We start from the raw sequence: 23,705 nt of genomic DNA, 5'->3' as shown, positions 1-23,705 counted from the left end.
ATAGCAGGTGTGAGTAAGAGAGGGAGGGAGGATGTTTGGAGGGAATGGGAAGAAATGGTTTATTGTATGGGAAAAAGACAGCAAGGGGGGTTAGATCAGCAGGTAGAAGGGAAGAAGAGATAAATATACTATTGCTTGATATAGGAGTTGGGGGTTTGGAGCAGAGTTTGAGTATTAGGGAAGCAAAAGTGATAGCAAAGGTGAACATTTTTGGAGAGCAGAGGAGTATATGGAATGCAGTTACCTTCAGTTCCCTTCTGGTTCAATTCTGGCTTAATTCATCTAGACACTTTGACTGATCAGCACTTAGAGTGATCAGCAATGACCATGGTCAGGAATGACCAGAGCAGTTCACTATATAGTTAGATAACTAGCTGAGAAGTACTACCAGGTGTGAAACATGGGGTGGGTGGGGAAGAGATGGAAGAGGGCAGGGGTAACTGATAGAGAGAAGATTGTAAACAAACAATTTGGGTTCACTGCTTAGAAAAGAGTGCAATAAAAGTCAATGCTGAGAAGAGTAGAGCCAGATATCATACCATGAAATTTAAACAATGCAATGGATAATGGGGGTAGGAGTTGATAGTTGGAGCCAATTCATACCATGAAATTTAATGATAAGGACACAGGACGCTGATGCCGCCCCCCTCAAAGGCTGTGTTATCTGCCGCCTGAGGCGAACACTTCACCTCGCCTCATGGCAGATAAGGGCCTGCCTATAGTATAAATCTGTCTCTTGTGTTGCCAGGTAAGCTGTGATACCTCATCTGTAACCCTGCCCACCACTGACATCACAGAGTGAACACTTGGCTAAGGGTGGGTAAAAACAGCCTCTTCTGAGTAGTATAAGGGATATGAGACACGGTTGTTCCATATCTATCTATGTAGATGAATAGCCACAAGGATAGTAGGCAGCACAGCTTCGAAGCTAGAGGTGGGGGTGGGTGCCAGCTAGAGGACCTAGACCACGGGTGTAGATGAATAGATAGATGGACGGAAAGAAAGATTGACATCGATAGATAGATAGATAGATAGATAGATAGATAGATAGATAGATAGATACTGTGTTTATTGTGCAAAGCAGAAGCAGAACAAGCCAGTGGGTGGATACTATAAGACAGGGGCGGGTACTTGTCATTTGGCTCTAGGGTGCAATGCATGTTGGGAGATGTAATTTGAATTTTGGGCTTGGAGCAGCATAGGCAAGTGGGAAAGATGTCAAACAATCAGTGGGGGATTGATGAGTGCTTCTATATGCATCTATATTGTTATGGGATTGATGGAGTTCCCTTTTTAAGGCTGTCACTGAAGACTTAGATGCAATAAAGTCCTATTACACATGTCCCCTTTAGAGCCAGAGTAATATTAGTAAGTATTTGCTGCAATGAGGCATAGTTTCCATTGTTGCCTCTGCTATTTATATACATAACAGAGCCCCTGGCTGAGGCCATGTATTCCGAATACGTGATAACTGGCATACAAGCAAGAAAGGAAGGGTCATTACATTGTTTTTGCAAACAATTGCCATTAAAATCTATTACAGAAATGCAAAACCTCTGGAAATCATTACGCTGTATCTAAATCCAGGGTCCTGATATCAGGCCATGACATGTTTTATTGCCAACATCAACAATCAATAAACCTCACAATGACAAAAAGCTGGATCCCAGAATTAGATACTGTATATGCTTATGGATGGAAAAAGGGTATGAGATTTCTCAGACCCTTTGGAACCCTTAACAAGCTTAACTTCTACTTTAAGGCAAAACAAAAGTTTTCCTTCTTCAAAGAAGATGTTTATAAATTGTTTAAAATCAGAACACTCAAACAATACCATAAAATATATAACTTGCCTAAGTCCTATGCCTTTTAAACCTCACCTGATTTCAAGTGCTTGAAAATGGCGAAGACTGTTCTCTGAAACGTTGCTCCGGTATCTTTTGTATGCTGCACCGTGTTATTTGTTTGGATTGATACACTTTTTGATCACATTGAATAAATTCACATTTTTTATTGGCATCTACAAGTGCTGTGGATTATTATTTGCATATTTACCTGAGCCTTTAGTCAAGGTAAGATCCGCTAGCACCAGCGTCATCAAGGAGTGCTGCTGAATTATCCTTTGACTATATATATATATTTGTGGAGTGAAATTGAAAAATAACAACAACAAAAAACAAAAACTAAATGTAAAACATTTTGTGGAGTTTTTAATGCCATAAAGGTTATGTTAGAACTGTTTTCTGCATTCTGTGGGTCAGTATAATTACAATGATACTCAATTTATATAGCTTTTGTTTAATTTTACTACTTTTTAAAAAATAAAAAGGTTTCCATGAAAAACTTCATATGCGTAAACTTGCTGTAATCTGACCCCTATAACATTTTATTGTTGCATGATTGGACATTGCTTGCCCTGATTGTACTGTGATATTGTCACAAATACGCCGGACCGAGGTAGGGGACAGGACAAGACAGTGAGCCCTAGCCACTAGAACCCACCTTCTGTCCCTACCCACTTGCCTCAATGGCCCTAAACAACCTCGGACAACCACAGTGACGGTCCCTGTACTACACCAGGTGATACACAAAACAGAGACGGACAAAACAGGGCAGGCAGCAGACAAAGCAGGTAGGAAGATCAAGCAATGGGTCAGGCAGCCGAAGTAATAGAACCAGGAGAGGTGAAGCGCTTAGCAGAGTAACACTCAATAGCCAGCAGGGAAATAAGGAGCCTGTTGCTATTTACCTGGGATCGTGCACTGGGTCCGGCAGCTGATTGGATCAGCCCCGATCTCAGCACCAAGCTCAGCTGGACAGGCCTTCAGAAGGATTAACCCCTGCACTGCCAGAATGTAACAGGCAATGCGGATGTGGCTGGGAAGCTAAGACAGCATTCAGACAGATAGAACAAACAAAAAACAACCAGAGGCTCAGCGCTTCCTTGGTCTCCCAGCACGGACCGAGGAGTGCAAAGTCCCATTCCTTACAGATATGTTATTTTTAGCAGTATCATTTTTATTTACAAAAAATGCTTTTTATGCTTATGCACTTATGCTTACCACCTTTCATTTTCCAAAGAGCCTGTGAGGAATGAAAGGTGGAAGCTGATTGGTTGCTAGGGGCAACTGAGCCACTTTCACTTTACACCATGTTTGATAAATTTTCCCTATAATGTTTATTTTTATTATGTTTACTTTTTTTATTTTAAATGGGAAACAGGGGTGATTCAAATAATAAATCATGCAATTCAATTCAATGCACAGCTCTTGCAATGTATTGTTTTGACTTGTATTGATCTGTGATCTGCCCATCCAGTCTGCCGTAGGCGGGTCAGTCATTGAAGTCATGGAGTAATGATAAAAAACTATTGGAGGTCACGGATTGCCCCCTGCACTCTTATTGCGGGGAGCTGATCAAACCACTATACCTGCAAGGATGTGTGGCACTACTGTAATAATACAACTGTCAATTAAGTGGTTAAATGACCGATCACACTGATAGTGGCCATTAGCAATGGATGCCAGCTGTAGATAATAGTTAGCACTGGCAATGAACCTGCTCTATACTCCTCCTTCTTGCCATTGATATAAGCAATTTGAAGGGTTACATATATTTAACTTGTATAATAAACTTAAAAACTCTTGTGTATTGCTATTAGGGTCTAAAAGACGTGTTAAGATAGCAGATTGGGGGCCCTTAGTAAGGCCCTGGCTACCATGACAACCCATCGGTACCTTGTGGTTTTATCAGTAGGCTAAAGGGCTGATACAAGGAACCCCCTTCCTTCTATTTAGGGGCTTAAAAGACACAAAACTATTGACTGTTCACTCTAAGGGGATAATCTTCTGGGACTGGAGTTATCCCCGATTCTGGTAGTTATCGCAAGAGCTTGGCTCTTTTTTTTCCCTGTGACAGTGTGTTACTTCACTCCCTTTGCTTTATCTCTCTCCCACTGTTCATACAGTATGTAAGAAAGAAGAGGAGATGGAGGGAGCCATGACAACCCCTTAATACTTAATATAATATATATATATATATATATATATATATATATATATATATATATATATATATATATAGTGGTACTTTGCTTTAAGAGTAACTTGGTTTAAGAGCGTTTTGGTTTAAGAGCTCACAGTTTTTCAAAATTGTGACTTGGTTTAAGAGCATTGCTTTGGTTTAAGAGCTCCCTGTACTGGGTGGAAGGGGAGTGGAGGAGGGGCATGGTCTGCATAGCGGGGTCTACAGCCCTGTACTCTGACCCAGGAAGTCTCTTTCATCTTCCAAATCATAACAGATCCACTTCAGGCTGGGGCCTACATCAGGGGACAGGACTGTGGAGGTAATCTCTCCATAGCTGTTACCCCTCTCTCCCCGGACAGAGAGTGCTGCTATACTGTGCCCACATCTGCCCTGCTCATTCCTTCATGCTCCCTGTAGTCTCTGTCCGCCCTTGTGTTTCCCATCCTCTCCATTACTGTACAGTAACTTATAATATCACATATGCTGCTGTTTCTGAATGTTTGTTTCATCCGTTGTACATGTTATTCAGAATAATACATCATTATTTTTGAGGTGTGGAACCAATTGTCTGCACTTCTATGATTTCTTATGGGAAAATTTGCTTTGGTTTAAGAGTGGATTTGGATTACAAGCACGATCCTGGAACGAATTATGCTCGTAATCCAAGGCTCCACTGTATGTATATATATATATATATATATATATATATATATATATATATATGCTGCGACAGAGGGTTACTTTTTTACTATATGATGAAGGGTACAGGGGCAGTATGGCATATAAGTCAGTCATAGAGGGTGATGTAACTTATGATCATATGTTAATGTTAGAAGGGGTTGAAATGGCTCCCTCTGCCACTTCTTCTTCTTCACATTTAAACAGTGTTGGGAAGGGAGCAGAAGAAGTGAAGTACATGACTATGGGATGAAACTGGACAACGGGATTGTTTGCGGTCTAAATTGTCAAATACAATAGGTCTGCATAGAAGCTGTATACGTAAAATAGGAAAATATTCCGAAAATATTTTTTGGACTATCGACGACGTTATTTTATATTGTATCACAGTATGTCTAATAGGGGATACCCAGCACTGAAAAATCTAATTATAAGTCAGACTGTCTTAGTTGGATGCTCATGTACGGCTCATGATCATATAAAGCATGTCAATGCCGGCCTGAACATCCACCTGTGACAGTCTGACTAATAATTATAGTTATCAGTCCTGGGTGTCCCCTATTATATATACAGTGATTCTTCTTCACTGCGGGAATAGGGGGTGCCCCCTATGTACCTAGCTGCATTTTCACATATATACAGTTAACATATCTGCACCTGAGTCTGATATTGCTACATACACAGCTATCAGATGGCACCATTGTATATTTTATATTTGATGAACTGGAACATAAAAAAAAAATGCATTTTGTGAGATGAAGCCACAATACACTATTTCAGAGAGCAGCTGTCATGTATAAAAAAATGTTTTCCCTTTAACTAAGTAACCTTTTGGCAAAGTGGTCCAATCCCTTGCAAATCCCTTAAATTTAAGAATCCCAGATCATGATCCCACAAATCTCACTTCAAAACATATGAAGTATCAGCAAAATCCTAATCTACTGAATACAGGTATGAAAACTTTGCTTAAATGTTCTAATCCACATAATACTTTCAACTGGAAATATGATCAGAGAACAATTTCCATTAAATAATTTTTTTTTACATGTAATGCATTCAGAAATATAATCAAAAATCATCTTTAAAAAAAAAAAAAAAAGTATACAAATATATAGAGGTAAGCAAACAGTCTTGTCAAACCTTACAAACTAGGAAAATATAAAGACATGAGAACTCTTACTTACTTTCCCAGCAGTAGCCATGTTATACTTCCTTCCACAAACCTTTCTAGAGGTGAATGCGACTCATACTTGCTCTTCATTTAAGAAAGTTCCACCTCCCCTTTGCCTATGCTTCTACATGGCTGGGTGCCTAATCTTCCCTCCTACCGGGAAAACGATATGTACAGAATCAGTTACAGAGCACTTCTCTATTTGTGTAGAAACTGTGATCGGATATAAATAAACCAAAGCAAGATATGAACTGATATATTCCTTTTATAAGACATTTAGAGGTATTCTCCATGAATGTGAACAGTGTTTATATTGTTTTTTTATAAAGTAGTTACATTGTATCTTGAAAAAAAAAAAATTTTTTTTTTTTTTGTTTTGTTTTGTTTTGTTTTTATTAACATAGTATTGTTGTCTATGCTGGTAGAATACAATTTACCGGAAATTATTTAAAAAGTCATTAGAAAACAATTTGCCTGATGACATGTCAAAAGTTATTTTTGATGACAGGTACACTTTAAGCATGTTTAAGTAATGCAACTTCTAAATTACTTCTTTCCTTACCTTACCTTACCTAACCTCTTCATTTAACAACCCTTAAACCGTAATGCATTTCACATTTTTGCATACACAGATTAGGGCTGGATGACTTGTTTATCCGCCTTTATGTATATTATCCTAAGATTATTTTATAGTACAAGATTTTTTACTTTGTGTCTCCTTTATTTTTCCCTAGATTGTAAATTTTCTCACTTCTCTTGTGTGGGTTGTTTGTAATTTCCATAATTATTGTTTTTTAATCACTTCCTAGTATACTATCTAGTTTGCTATAATATTTCTCAGTAACCAAATGCATTGAGACTTGGAGGCACCAAAAGTAGTATTATTTCTCATAATCAAAAATACACTCCACAACACAAAAAAAAACCCTCAGACTTGCTCACTGCTATTACAAAATCTAAGTTTTATATGGATCATCACTTAAGACAGCCATTAAAGGAGAAATCCGGCTAAAATTTTTATTAAAGTATTGTATTGTCCCCCAAAAGTTATACAAATCCCCAATATACACTTATTACGGGAAATACACATAAAGTGCTTTTTTCCCTGCACTTACTACTGCATCAAGGCTTCACTTCCTGGATAACATGGTGATGTCACTTCCTGGTGACATGGTGATGTCACTTCCTGGATAACATGATGATGTCACTTCCTGGATAAAATGGTGATGTCTCTTCGTGGATAACATGGTGATGTCACTTCCTGGATAAAATGGTGATGTCACTTCGTGGATAACATGGTGATGTCACTTCCTGGATAAAATGGTGATGTCACTTCGTGGATAACATGGTGATGTCACAACCCAACTCCCAGAGCTGTGCGGGCTGTGGCTGCTGGAGAGGATGATGGCAGAGGGATGCTCAGTGTCCCTCCATTGCCCTGTGTCCCTTAGTGTCCCCCTGCCATCATCCTCTTCAGCAGCCACAGCCTGCACAGCTCTGGGAGTCGGGTCACCATGTTATCCAGGAAGTGACATCACCATGTTATCCAGGAAGTGAAGCCTTGATGCAGTAGTAAGTGCAGGGAAAAAAAGCACTTTATAAGCATTTCCCGTAATAAGTGTATATTGGGGATTTGTATAACTTTTGGGGGACAATACATTACTGTAACAAAAAATTTAGCCGGACTTCTCCTTTAACCTCTTAAGGACATATGACGTACCCCTACGTCATATGTCCTCACTTGCACTTCAAAGCGGGGCCGCGTGCCGCGATCCCGGGTGCCGCGAGTAGCCCGGGACCGCTGCTATTAGCGGGCACGGTCTGATCGCCGTGCCCGCTAATTAGCTAATCGGAGGCAGCTGTCAAAGTTGACAGCTGCCTCCGATTACCGGAGGCAACGTTTCCCTGGGGTCTAGTGGGGGAGATCGCTCCTCCAGGACCTTGTCCCGGAGGAGCGATCTCCGTTACTGATGCCGGCCGGGGACGCGTCCAAGATGGCGCCGTCCTCGGCTTGGCACTCGTTCGTTTTCGGCTGCAGCAGCCGAAAGCAAACGAGTGCCGATCTCATGGATCTCTGCAGCATATCTATGCTGCAGAGATCTCAATGAGAGATCCAAGTGTATATACTAGAAGTCCCCCAGGGGGGCTTCTAGTATATGTGTAAAAAAAAAAAAAAAAAGTGTTGTTTATAGTAAAAAGCCCCCTCCCCTAATAAAAGTCTGAATCACCCCCCTTTTCCCAGGTTTTAAATAAAAGTAAACAAATAAATAAATAAATAAACATGTTTGCTATCGCCGCGTGCGTAATCGCCCGAACTATTAATTAATCACATTCCTGATCTCGCACGGTAAACGGCGTCAGCGCAAAAAAATCCCAAAGTGCAAAATTGCGCATTTTTGGTCGCATCAAATCCAGAAAAAATTTAATAAAAAGCGATCAAAAAGACGTATATGGGCAATCAAGGTACCGATAGAAAGATCACATCATGGCGCAAAAATATGACACCTGACACAGCCCCATAGACCAAAGGATAAAAGCTCTATAAGCCTGGGAATGGAGCGATTTTAAGGAACGTATATTGGTTAACAACCGTTTGAATTTTTTACAGGCCATCAGATACAATATAAGTTATACATGTTATATATCGTTTTAATCGTAACAACTTGAGGAACATGCATAACAAGTCAGTTTTACCCCAGGGCGAATGGCGTAAAAACACATTTCCCCCAAATAAAAGAAATGCTTTTTTTTTTTTCAATTTCACCACACTTTGAATTTTTTTCTGGTTTCGCAGTGTACTTTATGCAAAAATTCAGCCTGTAATTGCAAAGTACAATTAGTGACGCAAAAAATAAGGGGTCATGTGGGTTTCTAGGTGGAAAAATGCAAGTGCTATTACCTTTTAAACACAAGGAGGAAAAACCGAAAACGTAAAAACGAAAATGGGCCCCGTCCTTAAAGGGTTAAAGTACTAAAAATTCACATAATTTGAGATGGGAAAGAGCAGAATTTGAGAAATCAACAGGGGGAAAAGAAAATGGAAAATTCTAATAATATTTTCCATTATATTTTATTGATATTGAAAGTAAAAATACAGAAAAGAAAATTTACAGGACACAGAATAATACTGTATTGTATGCAGTCACATCCAATAGAAACAAAAAATAAATTACTATTTCTTTGGAATAATAACTCACATACAGAAAATATAAAAACAGCTGTAAAAAAGTGAAGAACAATCCCAAAGGAAGCAATGCTGAATACAGGCCAAATCATTTCCTAATCTTCCAATCTATTACACATTTTGGGATAAAATGTATTTATTTTTTTTTCAAATTATGAAAAACATATTGAGAGCTATAACACTATAAAAGACCTACCAAATCACTGACATATCCAACCTACAATGACCACGTCACACTTAAAAACCAAAACCTGTCAAACCTACCTATACCTAGTATTTACTATAAGTACTGACCAAAATCATTATCCCTCATCTCCTGATGAAGACAGGTGTTGAAACGCGCATCGGGGAGCCGTGGATCAGCTATGGCCACTTTCTTCCAGAGACAACATAACTCCAGTTTAGATGTGTTTTCCAGTTCTCCAGATGTGGTCTCCAGTTCAGATGTGTTCTGCACTTAAAGGGGTTATCCAGCACTACAAAAGCATGGCCACTTTTGCCCCACTCTTTTCTCCAGTTCAGGTGTGGTTTGCAATTAAGCTCCATTTTCTTTAGTGAAACTGAGAATCAAACCCCACCCAATCAGGAGACAAGAGTGGAACAAAAGTGGCCATGTTTTTGTAGCACTGGATAACCCCTCTAAGCTTCATTCACTTCAATGGAACTAAGCTGCAAACTCCACCCAAACTGGAGACAAGAGTGATGATATCTCTGGAAGAAAGTGGCCATGTTTTTGTAGTGCTGGATAACCCCTTTAAGTCTGCCATATGGTTAGATGTACTCTTTATGGCCACGGCAGTGTATATAAAGGCGGTTTTGCCAAAACACGATCTACTGAACGTTCACACTTGTATGATAATTGATGCCAAATAAAGACTGAAGATTATGCTATCGGTGAGTGCCAGGATTTTTTATTGAATTGTTTGCTGGGACTTTATTCCTTTTCACGTGCACCACCAGACTTCACACACAGTGCCATTCTGAACTTCTACTATATATGTTGTGTGGCATTTGTGTTTGGAAAATTGTAGGTAACAAATCGCTGGCATATTTTGTATTTTTACAGCCTAGATATAATGGTGAAATAACAGCAACAACCAACCTCACCACGAGGACACTCTGCCATCCAGACTAACATCAGGACCCACAGAGTGGAAGAGCGCCCTGACAGACTGAACCAGCTTGAATCATTTTTATCTGGACAGGTGAGAGGTTCCAGTTGGTACCATCAGTCTATGTTTTTATTCTCCCTTAGACTTATGCGCAGGGATTGTTCAGTCTGTAACATAGTCAGTTACAGTAGGAGCTGTATACATAAAAATAGTAGAACAGTTTTAAAAGGACTATTGGTAACATAAATAATTTTTTATATTTGGTGCATTGGAACGCTGGAAACCACAAACCTATCTAAATAACATGAAGCATCAGCAAAATCCTAACCCACTGACTGCTGGTATAAAAACTTTGCTTAGTTTGCAATTTGCAAATCCATATAATACTTTCAGCTGAGAAGAATATACTAGCGGAGAAGAATTTGTATTAAAGGAGAAGTCCAGCAAATTTTTTTATTAAACTATTATATTTCTCGAGAAAAGTTACACAAATTACCAATATACACTTATTACGGGAAATGCTTATAAAGTGCTTTTTTCCCTGCACTTACTACTGCATCAAGGCTTCACTCCCTGGATAACATGGTGATGTCCCTTCCTGGATAACATGATGATGTCCCTTCCTGGATAACATGGTGATGTCACTTCCTGGATAAAATGGTGATGTCACTTCCTGGATAACATGGTGACCCGACTCCCAGAGCTGTGCGGGCTGTGGCTGCTGGATAGGATGATGGCAGGGGGAGACTAAGGGACACAGGGCACTGAGCATCCCTCTGCCATCATCCTCTCCAGCAGCCACAGCCCGCACAGCTCTGGGAGTCGGGTCGTGACATCACCATGTTATCCAGAAAGTGACATCACCATTTTATCCAGAATGTGAAGCCTTGATGCAGTAGTAAGGGCAGGGAAAAGCACTTTATAGGCATTCTCTGTAATAAAGGTTTGCCGGATTACGCCTTTAAATAAGCAAAGTCTTGTCAAACCATACAAAATAAAAAATGTAAACACAGAATTCTGACTAATTTTCCCAGCAGTTGCCATGTCCTACTTCCTTCCATAAACCTTTCCAGAGGAAAATGTGACTCATACTCACTCTTCATTTACTAAAGTTCCACCTCCCCTTACAGGCCCAATGATCTCTTAAATAAACTTTATTTGATTAACTTTGTTTTCGCTCCTGTAACCGCTCTTGTCTGCTTGCTATAAGCAGTTGTTACTATGTGGCATTAACTGCAATATGTTTCCTACAAGATTACATCAGTTTTTCTCATAAAATTTTAGTTTCTGTTAAAAGGAGAAGTAGCAAGTACACATGTGAGATAAGGAATTTGATCATTTAATAGTTTATATATATTTATAAAATGGGAAAGGGGGGGTGGGATTTTAACTTTTACTATGGGATGGGATTTTTTATTAATGAAAAAACATTGTTAGGAATCAGGAACAGGAGGACACAAGGACAGGTAAGCCCTGAAGCTTGCCTCCGCCCCGCTGTCCCTGCCTACTTGCCTCAAAAGCCCTAAAAGGCAATGGACAACTGGACAGCGAACCCTGTTCTCAACTTCTGCAACACAGAACAAAACAAGACAAACACACACAATAAAGCGAAATCAGAAGTCCGGATCAATAACACTCGAGCAGCGCAGTACAATACAGAATCCAGGAGGGCAATCAAATAGTCAAGAGCCAGATGTCAAATAACCAGTAAAAGCAATGCAGGAATAAATGCTAGGTCAAGATACATTAGTAAACTAGGCACTATCGCAGGCAAGGCCTGAATCCAAGTGTAGGATACTTATGGGACCAGAAGGCACCAGCCGTCAGTCAGCCTAATTAAAATCACTAACACTTAATGCAAACCGTTCGGGGTTGGTGAGGTCCCAGCAGTGGCAACCTCATAGGGAAACGACGATGCTTCCCCCTAACCTGGCCAGCTGCTAAGGACGCCATTGGCGCACCCCTAAAAACCAGCCAGCCCAGTACCCAGGGACCCCGTTGGAGCTGCCAGAGAGCTGGCTGTGCAGGGTGCCATTTTTATTTTACAGTAACTAGTAGTCCCCCCGGAGGACTTCTATTATAACTACATTTATCTCTCAGAGATTTATGCAGTACATATATTCTGCATAGATCCATAAGACCTCTGCTCCATTGCTCTGGCCTGCTGGAGCCCAGAGTAATGGAACACTGAGCCGGAATCAGCATCATTGCGATGGCCCAAGCAGAAGAACGGATGCATTGAAATGCTCAATTAGCCAGAGTGCCAAGCAGCCTGCTTTGGCCAATGATGGTGGTTCCTGGCTGCTAATAGCAGCTGGAAGTGGCACCATACAGAGTGGGGTCATGACGTACCAGGTATGTCAGGGGACAATAAGGGGTTAATTAGCACACATTTCTTATTAACTCTCCAGAATATCGTGGACAGCGATTATGGAGACGAATGATGGTCACCTAGATCAAGGACCTAGACCTTCGGGCCACCTAGATCAAGGAACAATTTGCCAACTCACAAGAGAGGCAGCGCTGACGAGTTTATTAAAAGACGAACCAAGATAGATCTATGCAACTTCCTCAGTATCAGTACACCTACTGATAAAGATGCTGCCCCTAAAATTTGCAAAGAAATAAATCAAGCCACTCACTGCTAATAACTAGACATGAGCGAACCGGCTGAGGTTCGGGTTCGTATGAACCTGAACTATCGGCTTCTGATTCCCGCTGTCTGCAGCCTCCGTGGAGAGGGTGGATACAACCTTGAGGACAGCCTGGAAAACTGGGATACAGTCATAGCCATAGGCTGTATTCCAGTTTTCTAGGCGGTCCTCAGGATGTATTCACCCGCTGCACGGAGCGGGCAGACAGCTGGAATCAGAAGCCGATAGTTCAAGTTCATACGAACCCAAACCTCAGCCGGTTCGCTGATCTCTACTAATAACACAGAGAAATCAATTCTAAACTACTTGTCTCTAAGACATTTGTGAACAAACTAATTATAAACGCGCTTGAGCCAATGGTTAAAGTGCTGCAAGACCTCAAATATGAAGCGAGGCAAGTAGGTGGCAGAGAAGAACAACTAGAAACCACCCAGTCACAACTTATTTTTCATCCTGCTAATCCCACCTTACCAAAATTATTGACTGGTTGGAAGACAAAGATAATAGAGGTGGCCAAAGGAACTTGAGAATAAAGAGACTTCCAGAGTCATTTCTAAATTAGTCCTTCTAACCTAAGCTGAAACAAATCTTCATACAAATTCTAAGGGGACCCGAATGAAATCTAATCCACAGGACCTCCCCCTCAGGGATGTCATATGTTGCCTTCTGAATTCTGAGCTGGGAGACGACATTTTGAAGAAAGCACAATCTATTCCCTAGCTATCCTTAGCTCAGATCACTTTATCAAAGAGAAAAAAAAATGTAGGAATATCTTACAGAACAGCTACACTCTAAAAGTATAGCATACAGATGGTTCATTTCTTCGTACTTTCCTTCTCGGTAGAAGGGCGGAGGTCCTGGAGACATACCAACTCGTTTGCAGTTGCAGATTTGACATCCTTCCTAGGAAAGGGTCTGGACCAGCCAAACATTACAAAGGCAAAAAGAGACCAGGGAAGCTAAAATAATTCATATGAGTTTCATATGCGCCCCCTGGTACTTTTTGGCCCAATTACAGTATTCTTGCAGTCATCTCTAGTACAAGAAATGTGCCACAAGAATGATACACAAGAATGTTAAAGGGGTTGTTCACTAGAAAAAAATTGTTTCAAATCAACTGATCCCAGCAAATGCCAAAGCGACTCTGTACACACAATCTTCCCCCCCAAAACCGATTGTTCCGTCGGATAGTTATTAATATTGTTAATCCAAGATCTGTCCTGGGGTCCGTTTGAAAGGTGATGCAGCTATTGTCCTAAAAAACAACTTTTAAACTTGCAGTACTGTGTCAAATTGACATGACCTAGAGTGTCTGTGCCGTAGGCCTTCATCGCCTCTCTGTCCCTCCTCCTCCTCCTCACCCTTTTCATCGTTAGGAATGCCTTAGGCAGGATTTCTGCTAATCATCACTTGTCTGAACACTGCAGATGGGCCTTAATGATCCAGCTCATGTGCAGTGTTCACACAAATGATGAATAGGAGAAATCCTGCCATGGGATGTTCCTAATGATGAAGAGGGTGAGGAGGAATGATGGAGAGGTGTTGCGAGTCTAGGGCACAGGCTCTGATTGACTTTACAAACTCTAATCTAATTGATAATAACTAGAGATGAGCGAACCGGGTTCGGGTACGAGTCGATTCGAACCCGAACGATTGGCATTTGATTAGTGCTGGCTGCTGAACTTGGATAAAGCTCTAAGGTTGTCTGGAAAACATGGATACAGCCAATGACTATATCCATGTTTTCCAGCCTTAGGGCTTTATCCAACTTCAGCAGCCACCGCTAATCAAATGCCAAAAGTTCGGGTTCGGATCGACTCGAGCATGCTCCAGGTTTGCTCATCTCTAATAATAACCATTGCTGGAGGAGTTAGTTAGTTGGGAACTGAGATCTTTCCTGTAAAATTTGGAATCCATGGAAAAACTATAGGAAATCATCTAGCACACCTCACATCGCATTTCTATACTTTCTTTTTTTTTGTATACAGTTCATAGAAGTGGGTATCGGCACTATCCACTCACCGCTGTGTAGGAGATCCCCGCTGATAGAGTCTCTCTGGATACTGGCGTGGTAATAGCCGTGCTCTACGCCTCTCAGCAAACAATGTCCAATACACTTATAGAGAAATAGAGGCAATGTGGCACTTGCTAAACTTTCCACGTTTTCTTTATTACACCATCTTTACAGTCAGTGATACAAAGTACAGATCGGCAACGAACGTTTCACGCTAGATTGCGCTTTTTCAAAGCCAATCTAGCGTCAAACGTTCGTTGCAGATCTGTACTTTGTATCACTGACTGTAAAGATGGTGTAATAAAGAAAACGTGGAAAGTTTAGCAAGTGCCACATTGCCTCTATTTCTCTATAAGTGTATCTTTTTTTTTTGTATATCGAAAACAGATGTGCATCTTACAAAACTATGTAAACATTTGAATGACTTCTATTAATATCCTGTATTACTTTTCCACAGTTCACACTGACGCCGTGATTAAAGTCCTAGGTTTAAATGTCATTACAAAATAAAAAGGTAAGCAGTACGTTTCCACCGAGCTTCCTTGGCTTCCCTTTGGGAACTCTTAGAACTCCCAAATATAGGCCCAATACTGTGGGATCCACTAACCTTCAAACTCAAGAGCCTATTCTCTGCTTATGGCAAAACTCCAATTTCAATCATGGTGGTACCTGCCTCCCTGTGTTCCAGTTGTGGCATGTCACTGGCTTTTTTACCTATTTTATCTTATGTCAGATGCCTTATGTGGGAACTAAAATATTGCCAGCTTTACAAGCATCTCATAACATTTGTAACTCAAAAATATAACTCTCTATAAAAAAAAAGTTGTAATTTTTTTTCTTTTCTTCTTAGGCCATGTTCCCACGTAGTAAAACACCGGCAGTTCTGTGACCCAAATTATGGACCCAGTCATTTAACCCCTAGCTGCACCAGGACGTTACCGAAGGTCCTGATGCCACTGGGGGAGTTCAGAGGGGGGGTCGCGCGGCGACCCCGCTCTGAACCGCCACAATCCCGGGTGCCATATGCAGCCCGGGACCGCGGCTATTAGCGGGCACGGTCCGATCCCAAAGTTGACAGCTGCAGCTTGCTGTCCCCTTACCCTGGTGGTCTAGTGGGGGGATCAAACCCACCCTCCCCTGCGACGCGATTGTGGAGGGGAGATCCCCGCATCTGCTTGGAGCCGGGGCCTGCGCCGTAATGGCACTGATCCTGGCTCGGAACTCTATTTCTTTTGGCTGCAGCAGCCAAAAGCAATAAAGCACAGATCTCATTGATCTATGCAGTATATCTGTACTGCATAGATCTCAATGAGAGATCAGAGTGTATATACTAGAAGTCCCCCAGGTGGAATAACCTTAACCCCAGGGGGAATAAGCCTAACCACAGGAGGACTTCTAGTATGTGTGTAAGAAAAAAAAAATTATTAATACAAATCCCCTCCCCTAATAAAAGTTTGAATCACCCTCCTTTCCCCTGGATCTCCTCTTACCTCTCCAACCGCACTTTTAGTGTCTCCCACTCCCACACCACCTCCTCTCCTCGTCCCCTTACTGTTGGTGTTCCCCAAGGCTCTGTACTCGGGCCTCTTCTCTTCTCCATCTACACCTCTGGCCTGGGACATATCATAGAATCCCATGGCTTCAGGTACCATCTTTATGCCGATGACACTCAGATCTACCTCTCTGGTCCGGATGTCACCTCTTTGCTATCCAGGATTCCAGAGTGTCTATCGGCCATATCCTCCTTCTTCTCCTCCCGCTTTCTAAAACGCAACATGGACAAAACAGAACTTATCATCTTTCCCCCATCTCGCTCCACCCCGCCTTCTAATCTGTCAATCACTATCAATGGCTGTACTCTGTCCCCTGTCCCCCAAGTCCGCTGCCTTGGCGTCACCTTTGACTCTGCCTTGTCCTTTAAACGACATATTCAGGCCCTGACCACCTCCTGCCGCCTTCACCTCAAAAACATTTCCAGAATCCGCTCTTTCCTCACCCCTGAATCCACCAAACTGCTGGTCCATGCTCTCATTATCTCCCGCTTGGACTACTGTAACATCCTCCTCTCTGGCCTTCGAGCTAACTCCCTTGATCCCCTCCAGTCTATCCTTAACTCTGCTGCCCGACTAATCCACCTTTCCCCTCGCTTTGCCTCAGCCTCTCCCCTCTGCCAATCCCTCCACTGGCTCCCCATTGCCCAACGTATTGACTTTAAATTGTTGACCATGACATACAAGGCAATCCACAACCTGTCCCCTCCTTACATCTCTGACCTGATATCCCGCTACCGTCCCTCACGCAACCTTCGATCCTCCAGTGACCTCCGTCTCCGCTCCCCCCTTGTTCGTACCTCGCACAACCGCCTCCAAGACTTTGCCCGAGCCTCCCCCATACTCTGGAACTCGCTACCCCGACACATCCGTCTCTCATCCACCATCAAGTCCTTCAAAAGTAACCTGAAAACCCATCTCTTCAAACAAGGCTACAACCTACAATAACTCTGCATCATACTTGAATGGCTGCACTTTACCTCCTGTTTCTCTCCCTATACCCCATAGATTGTGAGCCCTCACGGGCAGGGTCCTCTTCCCCCATGTACCAGTCTGTCTTTTGCCTTCATGTAATGTTTTCTGATCTTGTATTGTTCCTGCCTGTTGCCTATCTATTGTATAGCGCTCTGGAACTAAGGGCGCTTTATAAATAAATAATAATAATAATAATAATTTTATAAATAAAAATAAATAAATGAATAAATAAACATGTTTGGTATCGCCACATGCGTAATCATTTGAACTATTAAATTATCACATTCCCGATCTGGCACGGTAAGCGGCGTAAGCATAAAAAAATTCAAAGTGCAAAAAATGTGCATTTTTGGTTGCATCAAATCTAGAAAAATTGTAATAAAAAGAGATCAAGCGATATATTTTTAACAGGTTTTAACTTTTTAAAAGCCATCAAATAAAATAAAAGTTATACAAGTTACATATCGTTGTAATAGTAACAATTTGAGGAACATGTATAACAAGTCAGTTTTACCCTAGGGCGAACGGTGTAAACCCCCCCCCCCAAAAAAAATTGTGTTTTTTTATTCTTGTTTTTTTTCCTATTTCACCACACATATAATTTTTTTCTGGTTTCACAGCATATTTTAGGCAAACATTACATCTGCCATTGCAAAGTACAATTAGTGGCGCAAAAAATAAGGGCTCATCTGGGTCTCTAGGTGGAAATATGTACGTGCCATGGCTTTATATACACAAGGAGGAATTAAAAAGAAAGCGCAAAAATGAAAACTGGCTGTGTCTCCTAAGGAGTAAATGGCCTCGTTCACATGTTTTATCGATCTGTGATCAATTCCGGAAAAAATACTGAGAGGTCCTAGTGCTACAGACAATCCTATGGATGAGACCTTAATGTGTGTTACTGGCAGGTTTACTAAACAAGTCAATTCGAGGTCCTTTCTAGGTCTTCAGGTATACCTAAAAAAGATTTTTCTTGTTATCCAGGCCTCCCTCTTACCCTATGGTATTATAAGTAACTGTAAATAAATGCACATCATATGAAATATAGGTTTAAACAAGGATTATATAATAAATATATGTGAGTATATATATAGGAATATGTGAATTATAGTCGAAATAATAAAGTAAGACTAAACACTTACCATAAATGAATATAATCATGGAAATTCATAAGATTATTGCATGGTTCAAGACGAAGCTCTTTGCTTAAGAGGGTTACTGCAATAAATACATTCCCAGATGTTTCAAGGAGTATCTTGTTTACAGAGAGGGCAAGGAACAAACTTGATAGAATTTTCTTTGGCTTCAGTTAATTTAATACCAGTGACAGAGACTATCACATGTCAAGTCTGTGGATCCTTATCAGGCTACTTTCATAATAAATGTTTGCAACAGTCGGCTGATCTATAAAAGAAAATGCAGAAAATCACATTGTTTGATTATTAAAGTGGCGCTATCAGCAGGTTTTGCCCAGAGAAGCTGCTGATGTGCCGCGGAAGCTAAGTACCTTGTGGGATGATTACTGTGAATAACATTCCTCTCTCTTATTAATTCCCTAAATGCCCTCATGCAAATCTCCTACCTATGAGCATTTGGGGCGTCACCCTCCGGCCCCCCACCACCGCGTCCCACCCAGTCCGCCACCTCCCATCCAGCTCACTATGCATATTCATGAATGCATAGTGGGCTCTATGTACCGCGGCTGTGCAGGGAAGATGCCTCATCGGAGATGGTCTGTTTCCCGTGCATGCGCGATTCCTCCGGGCCGCCGCCAATCCTCCCGGAGGTCACTCAACATGTAAGTATAAGTCTATGTTTTTCTGTGAATGTGTCTGAATTGAAGTGATTGTTTTTTGTTTTAGTTTTTTTGCAAATTGTATGAATGAGAGTTGTAGTGTGTGCCTGTTGAGAGATGATGGGAGTGTGCATGGTGTGGATGATGAGAGTGTGCATGGTGTGGATGATGGGAGTGTGCATGGTGTGGATGATGAGCGTGTGCATGGTGTAGATGATGAGAGTGTACATGGTGTGGATGATGGATCTGTACATGGTGTGGATAATGAGAGTGTGCATGGTGTGGATGATGGGAGTGTACATGGTGTGGATGATGAGAGTGTGCATGGTGTGGATGATGGGAGTGTGCATGGTGTGCATGATGAGCGTGTGCATGGTGTGGATGATGAGAGTGTGCATGGTGTAGAGGATGGGTCTGTGCATGGTGTGGATAATGAGAGTGCATGGTGTGGATGATGGGAGTGTACATGGTGTGGATGATGAGAGTGTGCATGGTGTGGATGATGGGAGTGTGCATGGTGTGGATAATGAGAGTGCATGGTGTGGATGATGGGAGTGTACATGGTGTGGATGATGGGATCACACAATGCTCACTCCCATCATCCGCACCATATACACACTCTCATCATCCACACCATCCACACTCCCATCATCCACACCATGCACACTCTCATCATCCACACCATGTACACTCCCATCATCCACACTCTTTCAACAGGCACACACTACAACTCTCATTCATACAATTTGCAAAAAAACCAATCGCTTCAATTCAGACACATTGATAAACAAAGACTTACATCTTGAGTGACCTCCGGGAGGATTGGCGGCGGCCCAGATGAATCACGCATGCGCGGGAAGCAGCCTCTCTCCAACAAGACATCTTCCCTGTGCAGAAGCAGTACATAGAGCCCTCTATGCATATATGAATATGCATAGTGGGCGGGATGGGAGGGGACGGAACACGGTGGCGGAACACGGTGGTGCTCAGAGTCAGAGGGTTTCGCCCCAAATGCTCTTAGGCAGCAGATTTGCATAGGGGGGAGAGGAAGGTTATTCACAACAATCAACCCATAAGGTACTTCTCTGGGCAGAACCTGCTGATAGTGCCGCTTTAAATAGTGCACACAGAACAGCGGGGATTTTGTCCCACTTCTCCATACAGATCTTTTAGGTTTCAGGGCAACATTGAGTTTCAGCTCCTGTTAAAGATTCTCTAATGAGTTGGAGACTGGCTAGGCCAATCCGGGACATTGAAATGCTTCTTATGGAGCCGCTCCTTAGTTACCCTGGCTGTGTTTCAGGTCATTGTCATGCTGGAAGTACCGGACACAACCCATCTGCAATGTTTTTAATGAGGGAAGGAGGTTGTTGGCCAAAATCTTGCAACAAATAATCCCATCCATACAGTGCAGTCATCCTGTCCCTTTTGAAAAAAAGTACCTACAAAGTATGTTTCCACCCCCATGCTTCACGGTTGGGACTGTGTTCTTGTGGTTTTGCCCATCCTTCTTCTGCCTCCAAACATGGAGAGTGGCGATGATACCCAAATGTTTTATTTTAGGCTCATCTGATGGCATGACTTTCTCCCATGCCTCCTCTGGATCATCCAGATGGTCATAAGGGAACCTCAAATGGACCTGGACATGTGCTGGTGTGAGCAAGGGGACCTTGCTTTCCTTGCAGGATTTTAATCCACGATGGCGTCGTGTGTTACTAATATTAATCTTTGAGATTGTAGATATAGGGAATGTTCATCCGACATCCAACACAACATAGTTATTATAAATGTATGGACATCTTTAGTCCAGGGGGTGCTATCCTATCATATGAAAATTCTTAACTTGAACAAAGTTGCTGTAGCAAGCATAGGTCTCAGAAGAAGACTCTCAGCTCTGTGCACCACAAAAATTAGTCCCATTTTCCTTTCCCTCAACTTCCACACTTCTAGTTTAGATGTCCATACTAGGCAGTGCCAGGGCTCTGACTTTCTCTGTATTTTTGTATATAACTTGTCATGAGAGGGCACACAATGCAAGACATAACAACAACATATCTGGCACTCCTCCTATTCCATTCCATTATCACTTTTCAGCAAGCTTTAACTTATTTCTAAATTGAGTCACGACAAACAGCATGATAATCCGTGCAAAATAAAATGTAATCTTTGAACAGACTGATCATTTTACATCCTTATAAAAGTTTGTTAGAATTTGCGAACATCAATACTTGGGTGAGTAAAAAAATCTTCTCTTGCCATTCAAAACAGATATTTTTAGGGAAAAGCGTTGCATATGTCTAAAAATGTCTGACTCTATCTTGCAGGATACAAAAAGGCAAAAAGCTATGTCAACTATAAATAACGGGCACGCCAACAATAATAATCAAGACAAATGCTTTATTGGGTACATCTCATAAACAATAAGTAGTACAACACCTATTAAAATAATGTAAAACCATAAGAGTCTCGGGGACCATTAACAATAAGTACATACCCCAGGACAAACCAACATACAAAGTGTGCAAGACCTACTCTTAGAAATGAGGATGATGTGCAAACCTGCCTGTATGTGTAAACAATGTAAGGCTATGTTGACACTATGTATGATTCCGGCCGTAGTGTGAACCGCGAATATACGCACGTAGTTTTGAGGTTGATGCGTTCGCTTGAAAGTATATGATATACGGCCGCACAATGCACACTACTAAAATGAACAGGACCATTGTTTGAGGACGGAAATGTTCCAACTCACGGCCGTGGATTTCCATGCGGTCCCGTACGAAGTACTTATTTCAGCCAAATTGAACTTGATTTTTTGATCCAAAAGGTTCTGTGTGTTTTACTGGGCTGGGCGAAGATTTCCAAGTAAATGACCTGCTTCAGATCTACGGGCGTATCTTCGCGGTTCATACGCATCCGGCCGCATGTCTATTTTTCCCACGGCCGTAGTTTCAGCTGCAATCATATGCCGGAATCATACGTAGTGTGAACATTGCCTTAAAGTGCAAATAATATGCGCTGTGAAATTGAAAAAAAAAGAAAAACGCAATTCTTTTTATTTGGGGGGGGGGGGGGCAATTCCTCCTGTGCAAATTGTGATCCTTGTGAGCTTCCATAGTCAACTTTGTGACGTAACAGAGAACTTTCACGGAACGCTGTAGCTGGTAGAGAACGCGCCACCGTCCGGGGCGCGCTCCCAGCTTGGACTTATCATCTACGTTATACCCTTGGAAAAAATCAAGAGTAATTCATTTTATACACCCATCCATACGCGAGTTCTAGGTAGAAGCGCTAGATGCATAAATTTTATTCCTGATTTTAACACTAGTGGTAAGTACGGGCTATTCCTTTGATATCATCTATAAGCAGCAAATTACGAGCCAACATTCAAGCGCCGTGTCACTTATACTCATTTTTTGGGTCGCATTTGTAACAAAAAAAAAAAAGATTTTGGATTAATCATTAATGGTGTGTTCACACCTACAGGATCTGCAGCTGATTTTCTGCTGCGGATCCGCAGCAGATCTGCAGCAGATTTCATTTAAATAACTGAACACAGCATCAAATCTGCACCATCAAATCTGCTCCTGTAGGTGTGAACGCACCCTAAAGAAGTTTGACAGAATACTTAAATGAAACTATCATCTATGTATCTGGTGTAACAGTTCTGCTTTGTTCTCCTCTAATTTCTTGAATCGGTGTCCACAGGATATACCATGTCTTTTACATGCAGTTTCTAACACCCTCCACCCTCATCTCTATAACAAAGATCCTTGATCCATGCCCTACCTCAAGAAGTGACCACTATTCACACTCACACAGGCAGATTTAATCTAAAGTGTAGTTTGAGGGAGGAGTCTCCCAGGTTCAACCTTTCTCTGGGTTAGACCTAATCCCTGCATAGTTAAAGAGGACCTGTCACCCCCGGTGTCGGGGTGACAGGCTCCCAACCCCCCGCTAGAGCCCCTAATACTTACTTGATCGCGCCGGGTCCCGGGATGGAGATATCCCCATGGGAAGCCTGGTGTGCACACCGCTGAGATGAGTCCGCCGCTCATAGAGAATGAATGGTGAGTCAGACCCTTAATTCATTCTCTATGAGCGTCGGACTCATCTCAGCGGCGCTCGCGCCCAGCTTCCTGCAGGGATATCTCTGTCTCGGGACCAGCCAAAGAAGCGGGACCTGGCGCAATCAAGTAAGTATGAGGGGCTCTAGAGGGGGGTCGGGAGCCTGTCAACCCGGCATCGGGGGTGACAGGTCCTCTTTAACTATGCAGGGATTAAGTCCAGACACTCTCCCCTCAATGGGTTGGAACTTTCCAATTAGTCCTGGCTTAATCAGAGTCGTAAGAACAACTATCCATGTCTCCTCTTTTTTGCTAGCCCTCACACTAAGCCTTAAAGTGTACCTGTCATTAAGCATCTTAAAGAAATACAAGTAGACTTGCTTGATGAGTGTCTATGATCCTTCCTAGACCCTTTTTTAGTTTTTTCAAATCTTCCACTTTGGCATAAATTATCCCAACTGCTCACCTAATCTGGAGTT

The 23,705-nt window shown here is 41.9% G+C and overlaps 1 protein-coding gene across 1 annotated transcript in view; it reads right to left on the bottom strand.

The window, feature by feature from the left end:
• The window catches only part of LOC138797762 (alcohol dehydrogenase 1-like), a 49,553-nt gene extending 31,032 nt beyond the window's left edge, over window positions 1-18,521 (bottom strand). Inside the window, exons 1-2 of the mRNA XM_069978367.1 lie at window positions 18,507-18,521; window positions 5,889-6,028 (exon numbers count right to left, since the gene is read on the bottom strand). Coding sequence (XP_069834468.1) covers window positions 5,889-5,906 — 18 coding nt within the window. The 5' untranslated portion in view covers window positions 5,907-6,028; window positions 18,507-18,521. The remainder of the gene's footprint in view (window positions 1-5,888; window positions 6,029-18,506) is intronic.
• Between the last annotated feature and the right edge of the window lie 5,184 nt (window positions 18,522-23,705).

The sequence above is a fragment of the Dendropsophus ebraccatus genome, chromosome 7 (genome assembly GCF_027789765.1).
Source record: "Dendropsophus ebraccatus isolate aDenEbr1 chromosome 7, aDenEbr1.pat, whole genome shotgun sequence".
Lineage (NCBI taxonomy): Eukaryota > Metazoa > Chordata > Amphibia > Anura > Hylidae > Dendropsophus > Dendropsophus ebraccatus.
Note: the sequence above shows the minus strand (reverse complement) of the source record. Positions and strands in the feature narration are given on the sequence as shown.